Source organism: Prunus mume, linkage group LG2, assembly GCF_029339155.1.
Source record: "Prunus mume cultivar Tortuosa linkage group LG2, ASM2933915v1, whole genome shotgun sequence".
In the NCBI taxonomy this organism is placed as follows: domain Eukaryota; kingdom Viridiplantae; phylum Streptophyta; class Magnoliopsida; order Rosales; family Rosaceae; genus Prunus; species Prunus mume.
The window spans coordinates 35,708,574-35,726,191 of NC_142699.1; the positions used below are offsets into that span (position 1 = coordinate 35,708,574).

General features: G+C 36.8%; 2 protein-coding genes and 1 pseudogene across 5 annotated transcripts; all 3 read left to right on the forward strand.

Annotated features, from left to right (window-relative positions):
• The first annotated feature begins 1,683 nt into the window (after positions 1-1,683).
• LOC103343606 (RHOMBOID-like protein 9, chloroplastic) lies at positions 1,684-4,517 on the forward strand (annotated as a pseudogene). Its single transcript, XR_016124760.1, has 6 exons — positions 1,684-1,941; positions 2,255-2,548; positions 2,633-2,847; positions 2,966-3,131; positions 3,349-3,519; positions 3,615-4,517. The product of XR_016124760.1 is annotated as an RHOMBOID-like protein 9, chloroplastic (transcript).
• A 1,785-nt stretch (positions 4,518-6,302) lies between these two features.
• LOC103343607 (putative pectinesterase/pectinesterase inhibitor 28) lies at positions 6,303-8,568 on the forward strand. Its single transcript, XM_008247261.3, has 2 exons — positions 6,303-7,386; positions 7,629-8,568. The coding sequence occupies exons 1-2, from the start codon at positions 6,357-6,359 to the stop codon at positions 8,324-8,326; spliced, it is 1,728 nt and encodes a 575-aa protein (XP_008245483.2). The 5' UTR covers positions 6,303-6,356; the 3' UTR covers positions 8,327-8,568.
• Positions 8,569-10,564: 1,996 nt separating this feature from the next.
• On the forward strand, positions 10,565-15,230 carry HEB2 (condensin-2 complex subunit H2-like protein). 3 transcript variants are annotated; one of them, XM_016797114.2, is made up of 11 exons: positions 10,565-11,047; positions 11,125-11,224; positions 12,135-12,244; positions 12,318-12,460; positions 12,554-12,989; positions 13,088-13,266; positions 13,339-13,512; positions 13,599-13,697; positions 13,941-14,042; positions 14,189-14,347; positions 14,612-15,230. In XM_016797114.2, exons 1-11 carry the CDS (start codon positions 10,846-10,848, stop codon positions 14,993-14,995), a joined length of 2,088 nt encoding a protein of 695 aa, XP_016652600.2. In that variant the 5' UTR covers positions 10,565-10,845; the 3' UTR covers positions 14,996-15,230. The 3 variants fall into 3 exon arrangements, with proteins under 3 accessions (XP_016652600.2, XP_088902701.1, XP_008245484.2); XM_089046575.1 differs by having other exon boundaries at positions 14,189-14,297; XM_008247262.3 differs by having other exon boundaries at positions 13,091-13,266.
• The last annotated feature ends 2,388 nt before the right edge of the window (positions 15,231-17,618 follow it).

Genomic DNA, 17,618 nt, shown 5'->3' on the forward strand with positions numbered 1-17,618 from the left:
TTGGTATAATTAAGTTTTCCTTCTACGTACGGTATGTATACCACCTCTTTCTTTCTACATTTCAATTGAATAAAATATCGTCAAACTCCAATTCTTGAAGACATTCTAAATAAAACATGGCATTACAAAATTTGAACCGATGGGCAACTTTCTTACACCTATTAAATTGCTGTTATTTTCAACCCCTATCCTATTTCCTCACTCACCTTATCTTCAAAATTTTAAGGACAAATTTTACCCTTTGTAAAATGACTTCTATGGACTTAGGGAAAAAACCCTTTGTAAAATCCCTCTCCTCCATACCTGTTTTTCGGTTCGGAAAAATTCTTATGCTTTGTTACTCTCTCTTTTCAGACATTCCTTCATAACCTATCGATTTCTCCCTTTTTTCGCTAATATATTTAAACTGAAGAAGATGAAAGGATTACACTTACGGCATGTTTACTTTTCAGGAATGGATATTAGGAATGATTTCAATTCCTGCTTCTAACACATGTGTATTGGGATTATTCAAATTCCTGCTTATAACACATGGGTATTGGAATTATTCCAATTCCCGATTTTCCCATGCGCATGAACATGCAAAGAGTGGTTAGGCTCATTTTTGTTGGAATAGGGTGGATTGGGTTAATTTTTGGATGAGTGACCTAAAAATTAGCACTAAATCTCTTGCTTTCAAAGTCTTGCACTAGGGCAAGCCCAGCCTAGACATTCCTTTTTTTCTATTATTTTTTTATTTAAACAAAATACAATAACAAAAAAGATCATCTAAGAATCTTATAATTATATAAGTCAAATTTCAACTTAAAGCATTACATCCAACGCACTACAACAAAAGTGTCTTTTTATGACGCATATTTAATGACACATCAAAAATACACATCATGAAATGTCATTATCTATGACATGTTTTTAAAATGCGTCATTGAAGTGAGTTTATGACACCATTATCATAACACTCGCTGGACGTGTCATTAAAATCTTTTTCAATGACGCGGGATGTGTGTAATTGATTCTAGTACATTTAGACGACGCGTATCATGCGTCGTTAAGATTTTTTTATCTACCACTTATTGTGAATTTAACGACGTCCTCAACATGTCATGAAACAGATATACGACGATGCAGGATTTGCGTCATAGATGTATCCCAAAATTTTCCCTAATTTAACAATGTCCTCAACACGTTATGAAACAGTTATACGACGTACGACGCAGGATCTGCGTCATAGATGCACTCCAAATTTGTTCTTAATTTAACGACGTCCTCAACACGTTATGAAACAGTTATACGACGACACAAAATCAGTATCATAGATGTACTCCAATTTTTTAATTTAACGACGTCAAACATGTCATGAAACATTTATACAACGACGCAGATCTGCGCCACAGATGTACCCCAAATTTTTTCTTCATTTAACGACGTCCTCAATACGTCATGAAACAGTTATACAACGACGCAGGATCTGCATCATAGATGTACCCCAAATTTTTTCTTAATTTAACGACGTCCTCAACATGTCATGAAATAGTTAGTGAAACAGTTATACGACGACTCAGAATCTGAGTCATAGATGTACCCCAAAAATTTTCTTAATTTAACGACGTCATCTACACGTCCCGGGCAGAAATATTTTCAATAACCTGAACATGACGTGTCTTCTGCGTCATAAAATCTTTAGCACTTTAACGACGTAGCATATGCGTCTCAGACCTCTTCCTTCTCAGACTATGCAAATTTCTCTCTCTGTCTCTCTCTCTCATCAAATCCCATCGAAACCCTCCCTCTCTTTCTCTGGCTTCTTCTCTGTCTCCCTCTCTTACAATCTATGGCTTCTCTCTCACTGGAACATTCAAGAGCTTCAACCCCTCATCAGCTAGAAGACAATTGCTCGAGGCTAATTGCTTCGAAGGTGAAGGCTGAGTGACAGTTCCCAAGGTGCGATTTTGTAAAGCCCTAACCTCCATGCTTGAAACAAAGTTTTGGTATCAGTTTAGGATTGTTTTGAATTCTAGATGTCTGTAGCTTGCTTTAATTGTGGATTCTATGTGAATGTTTGTTTTTGTTTGGATTCTATATGTATGTGATTTTATTTTATTGAATCCAAGATCCTACTTGCATTTCTGATTTTATTTGATTGAATTTGGGTTCTAGCTGTGCGTTAGTATTTAGAATTTTTATTTTTGTTTTATTTTCAGAGAGTAATTACGGTTTTATGTCAAAAACCCATATGCCACGCCTGTAAATGCAGCTCCGAAATGTGTCCTGCAACATTTACCCAGTGAACTAGAAAGCCATCCAAGTTTCATTTTAGCAAATAATGAAAGAAAGCAGAATATAGGCATGGTTTGGTATGCATCAGATTCTGGTACAAATGAGAAGCAACTCAGATCTTTAGATTCCTATCTTGGGAAACTCCAAAATGGCACAAATCTGCCTGCAGATAAGTCAAACAGGACAAGGGAGCCACTCACTAGAAATGGTCAGTTCAGATTAAAGAAGGGGTTGGAGTCTCTTGATGATTATTTTGGAAAACTTAATAAAGGTAGAAGTAGCTTCTTTCTAATATATGTGGTGAGTAATTATTTCTAACAAAGGGCAATTAATTTTATAATTTTTATTACCTCAGATGGAGACTCAGAGAATTATACATTTAGTTCTGTTGATCTTACTGAAGACAACCCTACTGAAAAACTATCATCTATCAATCAAGATTCTGAAAAATCTGATGAGAGGGAAGAACAGAAGAGCTACAGAAATCCTGTAAGGACAAGGGATGATCATGGTCCTCAGAAGCTCTCAAGATTCACTGCAGTATAATGAAATCTCTGATCTCTACTTAATGTAAGACCCTGCAACATCTAAATCAATATTTGAATATGCTGCAACTGAGCTTTTCCTAGCTGCTATATTTCATTTTATAGTCAATGTTAAAATTCTTTGTTTTTCATCTTGGATGCAGAAGCATATTCGGTTCTATAAATATTGCAGTTTTTCTGTTTGAGATAGCAAGTCCAGTTAGGAGTTCTGACTTAGGGCTCTTTTCTCTTCCATTACTATATGGAGCAAAGATAAATGATTTGATCCTGGTTGGAGAATGGTGGAGGCTTGTGACACCCATGTTTCTGGTACAAGATTGACAATTCGGTTCATGTTTCTGTTATGTTTCCATTTAACATTTATTTTGATATTATTAGCTCTGTTGCATTAGGAAGTTAGGCAGTGATTTGGATGTGAAAATATTTATAAAAAAATTATAGGGTATTTGCATTAGGAAGTTAGGCATTGATCTGTTATATGGTTTGGCTCATGGAACTTCCTCTTAGAAACATTTGGTATATGCAGCACTTAGGACTCTTTCACATAGTCGTTGGCTGTTGGGGGCTTGTGACATTTGGGCCTAAAGTGTGCAGAGGCTATGGTTCATTTACATTTTTTTTTATTTACATATTTGGAGGAATCTCTGGCTACTTGATTAGCTTTCTTCATACACCAGAGCCAACTGTTGGTGGAACAGTAAGCTGCTCCTCAACTTCTTTATCTGATTGATTCTACATTTCATTTTTTTTTTTTTTTCAAAATTTTATCTAAGTCCAATAAATTGATCACAGGGACCAATATTTGCCATGATGGGAGCTTGGCTCACTTATCAGGTCCAGAGCAAAGACATAATTTCAAAGGAAGTTTCAGAGGGCATGTTCTGAAAGGCGGTAATAACTACGCTTCTTAGCTTCACATTGAGCTGTTTTGGTCCAATTGATGACTGGTAAGGCTTCAAACCAAGTGAATTATATGAGTTACACAAATTGACCATATGCCATAGGATTTTATCATCATCCCTGTTTTTCAATTAGCCTCGAGTCATTCAACTGCATCTCTCCTAACAAAGACATATTGCTTTTGTTATCTTTCTGTTTGGATAGTCAGATGCCTATGAATGTTTTGTGGATCTGACATATATATTACTGATGCAGCTATGGTTCAAAGACATCTCCAATTGAGTTATAATCTACTTTATTTTACTTTCACAATTACTTTCTATTTCTTATTGTTTCCATTTTATCTTGACACATTATACGCTTTAACCCTTGACTCTTATGCCCTGCTTACTTGCACCTCTAACTTTCTGATTAAGTCAATTGCTACTTTTATCCATCTAATAATCTTATATTGGCTTGATATATACTTTATCTTAACAAGTTGTTCACTTTAGCAATGGACAAAGAATGGGCTGAATTTGAAATATTGTTGCTTTGGAAATGTTAGGAAGTTCAAAAATTGGCAAGGGAGGCTGCTGAAATTGTGATCTTAGAGTCATAGATGAGGAAGATGTCGAATCTCTTATATCTGAGGTTATTATAGCTCTCAATGGTAGTCAAGTATTTCATGTTCTATTATTGACTTCAAGCGTATAATATTGTATTTCATGTTCTGTTATTTCATGTTTTGTTCACCAAAAGCACTTAAGCCATTGCTTCCACTGTTTCTATCAGAGCTGCCGAACTTGGTATTAATCTTGCTATTGCAGATATTGTCATTCTTTATGATAGTGATAGTAGGTATTAATCGTGCACTGAGATGATACATTTCCAGCTAAGCATTGATGGCATTATGTAGTTCTTTATCAAACCAAAACCTTTGATTTTCATTTTCAAACAGTATAAAATATACTACTGTTTGTTGTAGCATGAGAAAGCGATTGAGAGGGCTTATAACTACTTATCATTTTTTTTTTCCTAGACCAAAAACATACATAAAAAAATGAAAATTGCATTCTCTTGGAGAATTAAGAAAAATAACAGGGTATGTGAAGTGTTTTACATTTCCAGAAGCATTGATGGCAATGTAGTTCTTTATCAAACCATGATTTTCTTTTCAAACAGTATATATACTACTGAAGAAAGCGATGAACTTATAACTACTTATCGTGTCTCCCAAACAAATGCAGATGGTAGAAGATTGAAGGAGGATAGTCTACTATCACCCCGTACCTCTAATTCTTCAATGTCTGAATCATTTCCTCGTTGACGAGAAGAGAGACAAATGAAGTTATGTACTTCTTAGTTAATTTAAATGTACTAATGACAATTTATTTTCATTATACTTCTCCTGATGTACTAGAATCATTTTGAGTAATAAAAATATAATTTAAAGTACTTTGCCTTTGTGTCTTTATTTTTTTATTTATATTTTGCATAATTAAAATGATGGAATATATATATATATATAATTTTTATTTTAAAACAAAAAATTTAAGAATTTCAATGACGTCTAAACTGTCATTGAAACCACATTTCATGATGCGGAATAGACGTCATGTTTTGGAAATGTTTCCACGACACGATATCCGTGTCATTGAAACCTCATTCCATGACACGGAGCAAATGTCGTGTTTTGAAAAAGTTTTCACGACGCGCCATTTGCGTCATTGAAATCTCATTTCATGACGCGCATGACGTCATGTTTTAAAAAATTTCATGACGCGCTATCCGCGTCATTGAAACCCTATTCCATGACGCAGCAGACGTCGTGTTTTGAAAAGTTTCCATGACCCCCTTTCTACGACGCGAGTAACGACACGATCCATGTCATTAAATGCCTTCTATGACGCAAATCAGAAGTCATAGAAGGGTTTTTGTGTTGTAGTGACGGTAAGTTACTATACCAAATACATTCGACTAAAAGAGTATGTGATTCCTTTTTTTTGGATTTTCCATTCCCATCTTGCATGGAAATACCTTAAAATCCACTTTTAAAACATTAAACAGAATTCTACAACCAAAAAAAAAAGGGTACTTAATATACAGTAGAAAAATTATGTTCGGTCTCCTATTTTTGACAATATAACATATCAAATTGCATATAATCTATTAAATATACATTATATTAACCATAAATAGCTAGATTATAATGGACGCTGTCAACATACAAAGAATTCTAAGCATAAAAATAAGATTAGAGAATTAATAATACAAAGCCATTAAACAACAAAGCTTTAATTTAATTAGTAATTTCACAATTCCGTAAGATATATGTAACATTTCCAATAGTCATTGGTAGTCCACGATTGAAGGAGCCAGCCACTCTAAAGCATATATCTCTATATCCATCATCCATTCGTAAGTTTCTACATTTAGCTTAATTAATTTGGAGGCCTCCAAATTTGGAGAACATTATGGACCCCTGATTTTGTCGCGTTCTAGGGACTCTCTCCCACCCCAGGTTTCCTAACCGAATTACCTGCCGCTATCAAAAAAACAAAAATAAACTCCCATCTGCTATAAAAAAAAAGATATACCTTACGTGAAAATCAATTCCATTATCAAAGAGCTGCAAAATTTGATTTCCTCAACATGACCGGCGATAACAATAAGAAGAAGAAGATCGCCATTATCGCCGTCTCCTCCTTGTTTCTAGTAGCCATGGTGATCGCCGTCACGGTCGGGGTCACCACGTCATGGAGCAAAGGAGGTTCGAAATCCAACGATGGCCAGACCACCACGTCAACAAAGGCGATTCAGGCCATTTGCCAGCCAACGGATTACAAGGAAACCTGCCAGAAGAGCCTGGAATCTGCTGGGGTCAACAGCACCGAACCAAAAGAGCTTATCAAGGCCGGGTTCAAGGTCGCCATGGACAAACTCCACGAGGTCATAAAAAACTCAACTACATTGCAAGAGCTTGCCAAGGACCCCGGCGCAAACCAAGCCCTTGAGAATTGCAAGGAGCTCTTGGACTACGCCATTGGCGACCTCGCTGCTTCTTTCGACAAGCTGGGTCCTTTTGATATCTCCAAGATCGACGCTTACGCTGAAGATCTCAAGATCTGGCTCAGCGCCGCCATGACGTACGAGCAGACTTGCTTGGACGGGTTTCAGAACACAACAGGCGACGCCGGTGAGAAGATGAAGCGTTTGTTGAACTCCACGCAGGAACTCACCAGCAATGGGCTTGCCATGGTGTCCGAAATCACTAGTGTGTTGGGCAGCTTCAATGTGAAACAAAGCCAACGTCGTTTGCTGGCGGCCGGGGCCGGAGGCGGCACAAAGAAGAACACTCCGAAGGTTATTCCTGTGTGGATCGACAAGCGCACGATGGACGTGGCAAGGGCAACCCCGCAGTCGCTTAAGCCGGACGTGACGGTGGCGAAGGACGGGAGCGGGCAGGTCAAGAGTATTGGGGAAGCTGTGAAGCAAATACCCAAGAACAACGCCGATAAGACGTTTGTGATTTATGTGAAGGAGGGAGTGTACAATGAGTATGTCATGATTGACAAGTTTATGACAAATGTCATGATGATTGGGGATGGCCCAACTAAGACCAAGATCACCGGTAACAAAAACTACGCTGACGGAACGAAAACTTTTCAGACTGCAACAGTTGGTAAGTCCTAATTATTAAGTTTTTTTAAATTATATATATGACATGACATGCTATATGAATGAGGAAATAATTAGAATTATGACAGTTACGTGCAATTTCACATTGGAAAGGACATAGAAATTACATGAACATTATATTAACAAGCTATATATGATTTATGATATTAATATGACTCTGACATATTAATATTTAACATTTTGAAGTGTGACAATGCTAAATTGCTAACGAGTTAACATTATCAGCTGTAGTTGGGGACTATTTCGTTGCCAAGGACATCGGGTTTGAGAACTCAGCAGGAGCCAAAGGGCACCAAGCCGTGGCTCTGCGGGTGCAATCCGACTTGTCCATCTTCTACAACTGCCAAATGGACGGCTACCAAGACACCCTCTACACCCAAACCCACCGGCAATTCTACCGCGACTGCACCATCAGCGGCACCATCGACTTCATCTTCGGCGATGCGGCTGTGGTGTTCCAAAACTGCAAGATGATAGTGAGGAAGCCGATGGACAACCAGGCTTGCATGGTGACAGCCCAAGGAAGGATGGACAGGCGCCAGCCCACGGCCATGGTCCTCCAAAACTGCACCATCTCTGGGGATCCGGAGTACATTCTTGTCAAAGACAAGAGCAAGGCGTACCTGGGCAGGCCTTGGAAGGCCCTCGCCAGGACCATCGTCATGCAATCGCAGATTGATGACATCATCACTCCGGAAGGGTGGATGGAGTGGACAGGCTCGACGAATCACAAAAGTTGCTGGTTTGGTGAGTACGGCAACAGAGGGCCCGGCTCGGACATGACACGGAGGGTCACATGGTCCGGCATCAAGAAGCTTACTCCTGAACACGCTGTGGATTTCACCGCCGGTAGGCTCATGGAGGGTGACAGGTGGATAAAGCCCAGCGGAGTGCCTTACGTTGCTGGCATGGTTTCCGTTTAGGCATTTAGGCCCTGTTTGGTTCACGGAATGGATTTAAGAGGAAATCACTTTCCATGTCATTTCCCAAGAAATGGGAAATGAAAGATTCATTTATCACGTTTGGTAATGTCGGGAAAGTAATTGGGAGATTTCACTTTGTTTCCTTTCCCATGTTTGTTTTAAGTAGGAATGGAAACCAAAGTTTGTATAATTTTCCAATTATACCCATATTAAATCAAATAAAAAAAATACATTTAATGATACATTGTAATTCTAAATTGTTTATGGGGACAAAATGGTCATGAAAAATGTGCATTGAATGTTTGCTTATTTTCCCAAATTTTCTCATGTTGAGGGAAAATAAAAACCCAAGTTGAGAGAAGGCCTTCACTTTCCCCCTACTTTCCCATGTATCAGGCAATCATTTCTCATGCCTAGACTTACCAAATATGGGAAAATAATTGATTTCTCATCCCCAAACCTCCTTTCGTATGAACCAAATGCGACCTTAAACAAACAGTTAGTGGCCTCTTTTATATTTTTAATACTTCAACGTTGGGGCCTTATACGTTTAATTGTGTGTATAAAAGAGTTTTCTTGTATGTAAACTAGGAGGCCATAGATGTTAAATCAATGGTCATCCGAGAGCCTATAAATAGATTTTATGAGAAGAAATAATACACTCAATTCTTCTAATTTTTCCTTTCTGATCTTTGTTTCTTAATTTATTATTATATATATTTGTTTATTATGGTTTGAGTTCACCAATAAGTGAGGAACATATTTAGATTTAAAAATTGCATTATTATCTATGAGTATTGTTATTTGTGTCACATCTATTAATCACATTGCAAACCACCTCTTTATTATAGACAGTGATGAAGCCAGAAATTCATGTCAAAGGAGCATGTTAGGTCATATGAAAGAAGACTTAATATAAAATCGGAACACTAAGAGAAATGTTGAAGGTTTTGTTATGTTAATTTGCATAAAAATGTTCTCTTGAATTTCTATTTTACAAGCCTGAACATATAGAAAAGGGAAAATAACTAAACAAAATGTATAGAAAGAGTTCTAGGACATTGGTGGTCGTCATCCAACAATTTCACTAGCTTGAGAGGCACTCAAAAAAACACAACATTTATATACACATATAAGTAAAAATCTGATAAATAAATAAATATGAGAGGGGCATGGGCCACTTTTGGTCCTTAGGTGGCTCCGCCATTGAACATAGATGGGTCTCATATACATTCAGGGCGGAGCTAGGATTTTATATTTGAGGGTTAAACACAAAAAGTTTAGTTGTAGATTTTTTTTTGGCCTATTGAGTAAACTATTGCCTACAAAAGCACTAAATTGAAATGAGTGGTTTTCTTTCATAAATGTAGTATGATTTTACTCTTATGTTCATATTGAAATACAATTTTGGTAAGTATTGATTTGTGGTGAGGGGGCCATATGCTTCAGTATAGCAATTTTTATTTGCATTTGTGACCACATCCAATATATACATTCAAAGGGGTTAAATACTTTTTTTTGGGTGGGGAGAGGGTTGGTGGCGTCCAAGGCCACCCCTAGCCTTAACACAACTCCACCCATGTATACATTACTAGGGCTCACTTTATTAGAGATGGTCAAAATGTACTCAATAAATGTGGTACAGATAATATTATTGATTACCTTATAAGCAACAATCATTTCATGATTTCATCATGTTGTACTTTAATTTTCATGTATATAACTTGAGTAATTATGTCATTGGAACAAAAAGTAGTGCCATACTTTTTATTTATTTTAATACAAGCTATAGTCTAAATTAGGAGAGGGGGTTTCTCACACACACACAATCAAAATGCAGTGGGGATTCGAACATGAGACTTATGATATGCAAGATGCCATACTTTAACTTTTTAGTGGCACCTTATGATGTTTTTTGTCAAATTTATTCTAAAAAAATGTAAACGAAGATGTAAATGTGATTTTAGTTGCTCACATTTATATCTCAATGCATAAGGGTTTTGTAAGTTGTAGCTTAAGTGATTTCGAGTAGTTACCCTTCACCTGAAGTCATGTGTTGGAATTTCCATTTTTCAATATTGCTAATATAGAAAACATATATATATATATATATATATAAGTAAATAAATACCAACCAACTTTAATATAACAACCAACAAAAAGTGGCAAAGTCAGATCCCAAATACACCAAAAAAAAAAAAAAAACGACTACAATTACAAGGAAGCGGGAAAACGGCCATCGAAATTTTTTTGAAACACACACACTCTCTCTCTCTCTCTCTCTCTCTCTCGCCCTGTTCTTGCTTTATCTCTGTCTCTCGCTGCCCAAACCAAGCTCACGAATTGCAGACTGAGTGAAAGTCTTTGACTTTCAGTGTTTCACACACTGCCAGTTCAAGTTTCCGTTAACATTGAAAAATTATCACTTTCTGGAATCTCTAAATTGAAAACCCTAGACTTCGCCAAATGTGACTCCAGCACCTACACAATGCGCCAATTCCCAATTCAACTTACAGAAGATGACTAACGCCAGAGGCGAACCGAGCGGAAGTGGAAATGGTGGTGGCGGGGGCGGATTTCATAGATTGCAGGCAGAGCGTGACCTAGAATCCAATTGGGAACTCGACCTCGGACAAAAACTCGAAGAGTATTTGCTGAAGATTTGCTCCGGTGAAATACCCACCGAAGCCGAAGGCCATGTCGCTATTAATTTCGCCGAAGGTATTCCTTTTATTTGAAATTACTGGTTAGGTTTTTTTTTTTTGGGAATTGTTTGTTATAATCGTGGTTGGATGTAGCTGCGCTGTTGCTTCAGGGTTCGATCCAAGTGTATAGTCGGAAGGTGGAATATCTGTACTCGTTAGTTTTGCGTGCTTTGGAGTTCCTTTCACAGAAGGGGTTGGTTTATCTTTCTCTCCTTAATAATTTATTTTGGGAATTTATTGTAAATTTCTTTAAAATTATTATTATTTATACTTTGTGGGTGTTGTTATTTTTCCAAAAGTTAATAAAGATTTGTACTTTACGTCTATATGCAACCAAATATGTGTTTGTGGGTGTATTCATTTTTCATAACGAAATCATTTCTGTTGAAGTTCCCTTTACTATAACTTAGACCGATAGATATTAGTTGCCAACTAGTTGCTGCCTCGCTTGACTTCTGTCCTAAGTTGCTAGCTTGCTTTTGAAGTGTTTGAGTTAATAATGGTCTCAAGGTTCTGAAATCTATACTTTAAACTTGGCTAAGTTGTTCAATATGGTTGATTATCATATCTCATCAACTTTTCAAAAAGGAATTCGTTGGATAAAGATTGGGAGTCACATCTCTTTGCGATAAGAGAAGAGAAGTTGGTTTGGGTGCTCTGAGAAAATATAACGTAGGTCACTAGATTCACCTATAGCCAAAGAAGGCAAGTTAAAGTAGAAGGTAAAAATGAACAAGGGGCTGAATAGGACTAACATGGGAAGGAGCAATATGAAATATATATATTACAGGAGACACTGGATATAAGAGAAAGGAATTGAAGACATTCACATGGCTGACCTTATGTATTTGGAACAAAGGAAAAGATAGGGGTGGCGATCAAGTTGTGTTGTGTCTTGTAATAATCAAGCTAATTCATTAATTTTGTGTTGGGAGTATGTGTTGTGTCTAAAGTTTTGACTCCTAGGAAAACATAATGATTGTGATGATGATGATGACAACTCATCAATTTGGGCATAAGTGAACTACGTTACACAATAAAATATGCTTATAAATATTTATATCTCTTGTTATTTTTATTGTTTTACTGTCACTTTTAAATAGGCAGCATGAACAATCTGAAGGCACATCAGTTCGGGCTGAAGAAGGTGAAAGTTCCCGTGCTATTTCTGATGAAGAAAATGATATGTTCTGGGACTTAGATGACATCTCAGGTAGCCATTACTGTTTATTTCATTATGGGGGTATTGTGCTGCAATCACCCACTGATATCAATTTTTCTTGCAGTGGAAGGAAAGAATTGTTTAGATAGTCCAGTGGACAGAGATGCTCCTTTAAATTCCTTTGTGAAGCCCCCAGCAAATCTAGTTGTACTTGAAGGTGATTGCTTAGATACTACTGGTGATTTCGGAGAATTAGAGTCATATCTGGTACCATAGTTTCTTCCGTTCAATAATTTTTTTTGGGGTCATTTTCTAAATATATGTATCTAATTGGTTTGGTCGTAAAAATTGTATTTGCAGCTGGCCACCAATGATCTCTACCAGGATTTCATTTTATTAGATCCATGCGATGCAGTAGCAGTGCATGATTATTTGAGTGCGGATGGAGCTGGTAAAGGACAAAATAGTGCTTATAGGGCCACCTCAACCCAAAAAAGTTATCAGTCACCTACAAGACGTTCAGGTGGAACTGCGCGTAGGTCATCTCTCCATAAATGCCAGGATCCTAATGTTAATCAAACCCCTGGGGTTGGTTGCAGCTTTGAGGCCAAAAATTGTAATATTGGGCCCGACCCTCCTGCCAGCAATGATTTTGATGGTGGTGATCATGGATTTGATATGGATGATAGATATTCAGAGCCCAGGGACTTGGATGAATCAGATGATGAAGATGATCCATGGAAGCCTTTGAATCCCCATGAACCTGGGAACTTGAAAGTGAAACCTTTTAGAAAAGGTTGTTTTCAAGTGTTTGTTTCTTTAGCTTGCTAAGTTACACTTATAATATTTTAAGTACCTTACGCCATGCTTCTGTTTCGTTGTGTTTTCCTCTAGCAGTCAAAGCTTCTAACAGGAAAGTGGTTAGTTCTACTAAGCAGGTCTCTATGATTACACTATTTCCACCTGCAAAGTTGCATGGTACTATTAGTCCAGAGCTTACCGAAATGTGGGAGATGCAACGTCGTGCCGATGAAAGACAAAAGGGGTCCCAGTCTCCTCCATTATTTGAAAAGGTTTGTGTTGCATAGGTTTATTTAGAAATTGGTCTTTTTTGTTTCTTAGTGAACCTGCTTGCTTAATTGCAGCTGCGGGAATCACTTATTAATGGAAGACATGAAACCTTTGATGCCTTCTGCAATCCTATGGGTGCAAATGAGGATACTGAATATGATAATGAGATCCCTGATTTTGGGCATACGGATGCTGACATGCCGGAACCTTTGTTCATGGATGAAAATGTACCTCCATACAATGACAAGGTAAGACTGAGCAACTAATTGATTATTGCATGGCTCAAAATCAACTGGGAACATTTTTAAATTGCTTATGTAGTGATATTCTACAGTTTGAGGATGGTGGTCCACAGTTTGGTACTGATGAAGCATTTGGATACGACAATTCAAATCCTCATGCATGCCTGGAAGATTTATGTCGCTCTCACTTAGTAAGTATATACTGTGCAAAAAAAATGTCCCTTAGAAGACACATCAATGATTTTTAAGGCATTTCAGATGATTAGGTCATGGAAGAAAGAGCCTGTTCCATATTTCTTTGCTGGCAATTTGGTGTTTCTTCTCATGTTATATTTTTCATTTTTCTTTCTCCTTTTTGGCTAATTTTTTTAGTTTCTATAACTTGGTAATTACCTGCAATTTTTTTGGTTGCCTGCCAATGTTTCTTTATGCAGGACGCTCTCCTTGCTAGCATAGCTGAAACTGAGAAACAAACTGAATTGGCTACACGTGTTTCAACATGGAAACAGAAAATTGAGCACAACTTGGAAAAGCAAGTAGGTTCCATCTGTTTTGCTTCCTTGCTTTGTCAAAACTTTCACCAAAAAAATAAAAAATCAGAACAGTCACTAGTTGTATTAGCTGCTTTCTTCTTGTTTTTCGTCTACTGGTTCATGTTAAATCAATGATATGTTTTACACAGGAATTACACCCTGCTTTTGATATTCATGACTACGGCGAAAGAATTCTCGACAGACTATCCTTTGAACCAGACAATGTAGATGTCTTGTCTTTCGCTGACGTTGTAAAAGGTCAGGAAAAGTATGATGTGGCTCGGAGTTTTTCTGCACTCCTGCAACTGGTATTTCTCTTGTATATTATAATCACCTGTTTGCTTTGATTTAGTTGGGTTGCTAGACCCCTATCCCTATCTGGTATGCTTAAGGAGCCTCAATGTACCAACAAAATAGAAAAGACTAAGCACCAGTTTGCTTTTGTTCTGTCTTAAAGGAGTATGTGGAACATCATACAGGGTTTAGATAATTTATTTCTAAAACGCGCTTACTGTCTGCTTTCTGGGTGTTATAGTGACAACTGAATTCCTATTTAATATTATAATTTTCAGGTAAACAATGGAAACGTTGAGTTGGACAGGAGTGGGGTTGATGGTGAGTCTGTTTGTTACACAGCTGTGAATCCCTTCCATGTTCGGCTCCTTAAGCATGACAAGAGAAGAGAGGATGCTGGATTTCGGTTGTCAAGAAAGAGAGTTAAGTCTCCATTGAGCAAAGCATGTGGAAAAGTTGACAAAGACAACACCGGGACTGCAAAATCTCCCACAGTGAAGTCATCTTCTAAGGTACATAAATCAACAGAGGCATCTTCTCAAATAAACGGAAAGTCACCAGTGAAACTTGGAAAGGTTAGTGGCATACGGTGCACTCCTGAACCCAAGAGGAGAAGAAAGTCCCGATTTGTCGAACCAGTTGACCTACATTCTGCAGGGTGACACGAATGTCGTTAGCAAGTTAACTCTTATAATTCAGGCCATTCAACGCATTGCTGGATGGCTCAAATCAACTTCGGAGTGACCCCTGTAGCTGCCATTGTAGTTTACTAACAGTGAGTGGTAGCAACCTGTAATATCCTTTTAACGTTATTATTGAATGTACACATTAGTAAGGAGACCTTTGTAACCCAATGTATCATTACCAATAGGGAAACTATCTTGTCTTGATGCCGAATTGCAAAATCAATAATTGCTGTAGTTTCCGAAAAGAAGCCCCGATCATCCATAATTGAAGTCCACCTCGACCATTTTTCCTTCTTTTGGTGTCTTGCTGACAAAGTCAAAAGAACTTAGCTTTTTGGTGTCCCCGAAGGACTCGTATGGCTGGTAGTGTTCAGATTCATTTGTCATGGCATTGCCTGACTGGCCCAGATTTCCAACTTTAGGTATACGTCTGATATTCACAAGATCTATTGATCTAAATTTAATTACACCAAGCAACCCCTTAAAATTAGTCAAAGAAAGTCCCTGTTATTGAGGTTGGCTAGCAAGAAATAGGATTCCTATATAACGTGGTAAGGTGACTAAATGGAATGTGATGTAGTAAGTAATCTGGTTTGGTTTTTTCCACAACTACGTGTGGTATTAGTAATCTGTACACCAATACCAACTTTTCATCTTCAAGTAAAAGCTTAGTGCCCACTCATCTTATTTAAACCATTCAATTGGACTTAATGGTCTTTGATTTGACTCCTCAACAGATTATTTGATCCAAGTCAACATCACATCGTCACTGCAAATGCATGATTAAGTAGGTTAGTCTGAACAGCATCTCATCACTTTGCACTCGAATTTGAATTCTTTTTCATTAGAGACCCGCTGAAAAAGCGCGACCACCAGTTTTTAAGGCATCTAGAGTCAAACATAGACTACGGTACTAATTACTCCTGTTGTTTTTTTTCTTCTTGGGAACTCCTTGGATTGAGGATGGGTTTTTCTTGTTTTTTTTTTCAAGAAGCAAAATTTTTATTTCAATTTTGTGCTGATGTTAGTTGATTGGGACTGAGAGGCAATTTGGTGGCTACTGTCCAACGGAAGGAAAACTTGTCAATGAATCTTGGACCACCAATCAATGCTGTTTAAGATTGAATGGTATTTTCCTTATGAACGATCTTTGAATTGTTTCGTTTTGAAATTATTATATAAAAAGATGTCACAGTAAATAACATGGAAAATGAAGGATGTTTTGATTCGTCACGAAATTCAATTACAATGCTCACATCAAATATGGTCAAAGAAGAAAACAACAGAAAAGGTTATTCAAGAAAAAACCTAAAATATGGTCGTGCAGGCTGCAGGCTAGCAGCCGCTTGGTGATGGCGGCCGGGCAAACCTATCTTTGTTTTTTTCTATTATTATTTGTTTTTCATTGGCTACCAAGGCTTAATGATTTTCGCTTTGATTTCTTTTTGTAAAAAGATATTTCACTTCGTCAACAACCAATTTATTAAGAGATATTTAATGACATACCCATTCTTAACACTAATATTATAAAGGGAGACTTTGAAAAAACACAAAGGAGAGAGAAATTTTGTAAAATGAACAAAATTGCCCTTATTTATTTTTGGATTTCTAAGGAATTTTTTACATTTGCATGTCTTTGATTTGAAAGTTGAGAGGTTTTTCTGTCTTTTTTGAAAAAGTTTTGATTTTTTCCAAAAGTGAATTTTTTTTTTAAACTAAACCATACACCATTGAATTTTTCTATAAACAAATATTAAAAAAAAACTCAAAAAATGACAGCTGACCTTATTGAATTTAATATTGATTATTAAATTACTTTGATGCATATTAAGTGTTTTAGGTATTTTTATGAGATTTTGGGGTTGAGCTTGTTTTAAGAAATTGATGGCAGTTTCGTAATTTATAAGAAGTTAAAAGCCTATTTGTTATGTTGTAAATGGACTTTGAGTGTGTTTCTAAAGTCTATTTCATATGGGATATTTTTATAATTTGGGCTCCTATATTGGGTATAATAGTGAATCTTGAATTTAATGAAAGGAGTTCAATCATTTTACGAGCTCCAAAAGTGAAATTTTTTTTATGGCTAAAACCTAAATTTACTTTAAAATTAAGGACGAGCGGAAATGACTGACCAAAAGCTTTTATGCAAACCGACCATTATCCCCTCCCACAGCAACACAAGAAGTGAGCCAACTCTTATTTCTAATTCAATCCCAAAAGGAAAGCCGTAATCTTCCATAAACTTATACACGAATTTTATTTTAGTATTTCAAATTAGAAGACTACGAACTTATACACGAGTTTCATTTTAGTATTTCAAATCGTTTCTCCAACTAAGATTTTGAAGAAGATTAATTAGCCTTGGATTCTAAAATATCCTAATGAAAAGAGCCAAATTTTCTGTCCGATTTGTAAATATTCTGTCTTCATGTAGATGCATTTTTTGGCAACCAGTGAACACAGCCATTTGGAATTCAATCAAACGCCCAAAAATTCTCCTTTCATTCTAAGATTTCGTACCAATATATATATATATATATATATTGGTTCAAATACCAATATAAATCATATATATAAAACACGACAAAACCAGAAAATA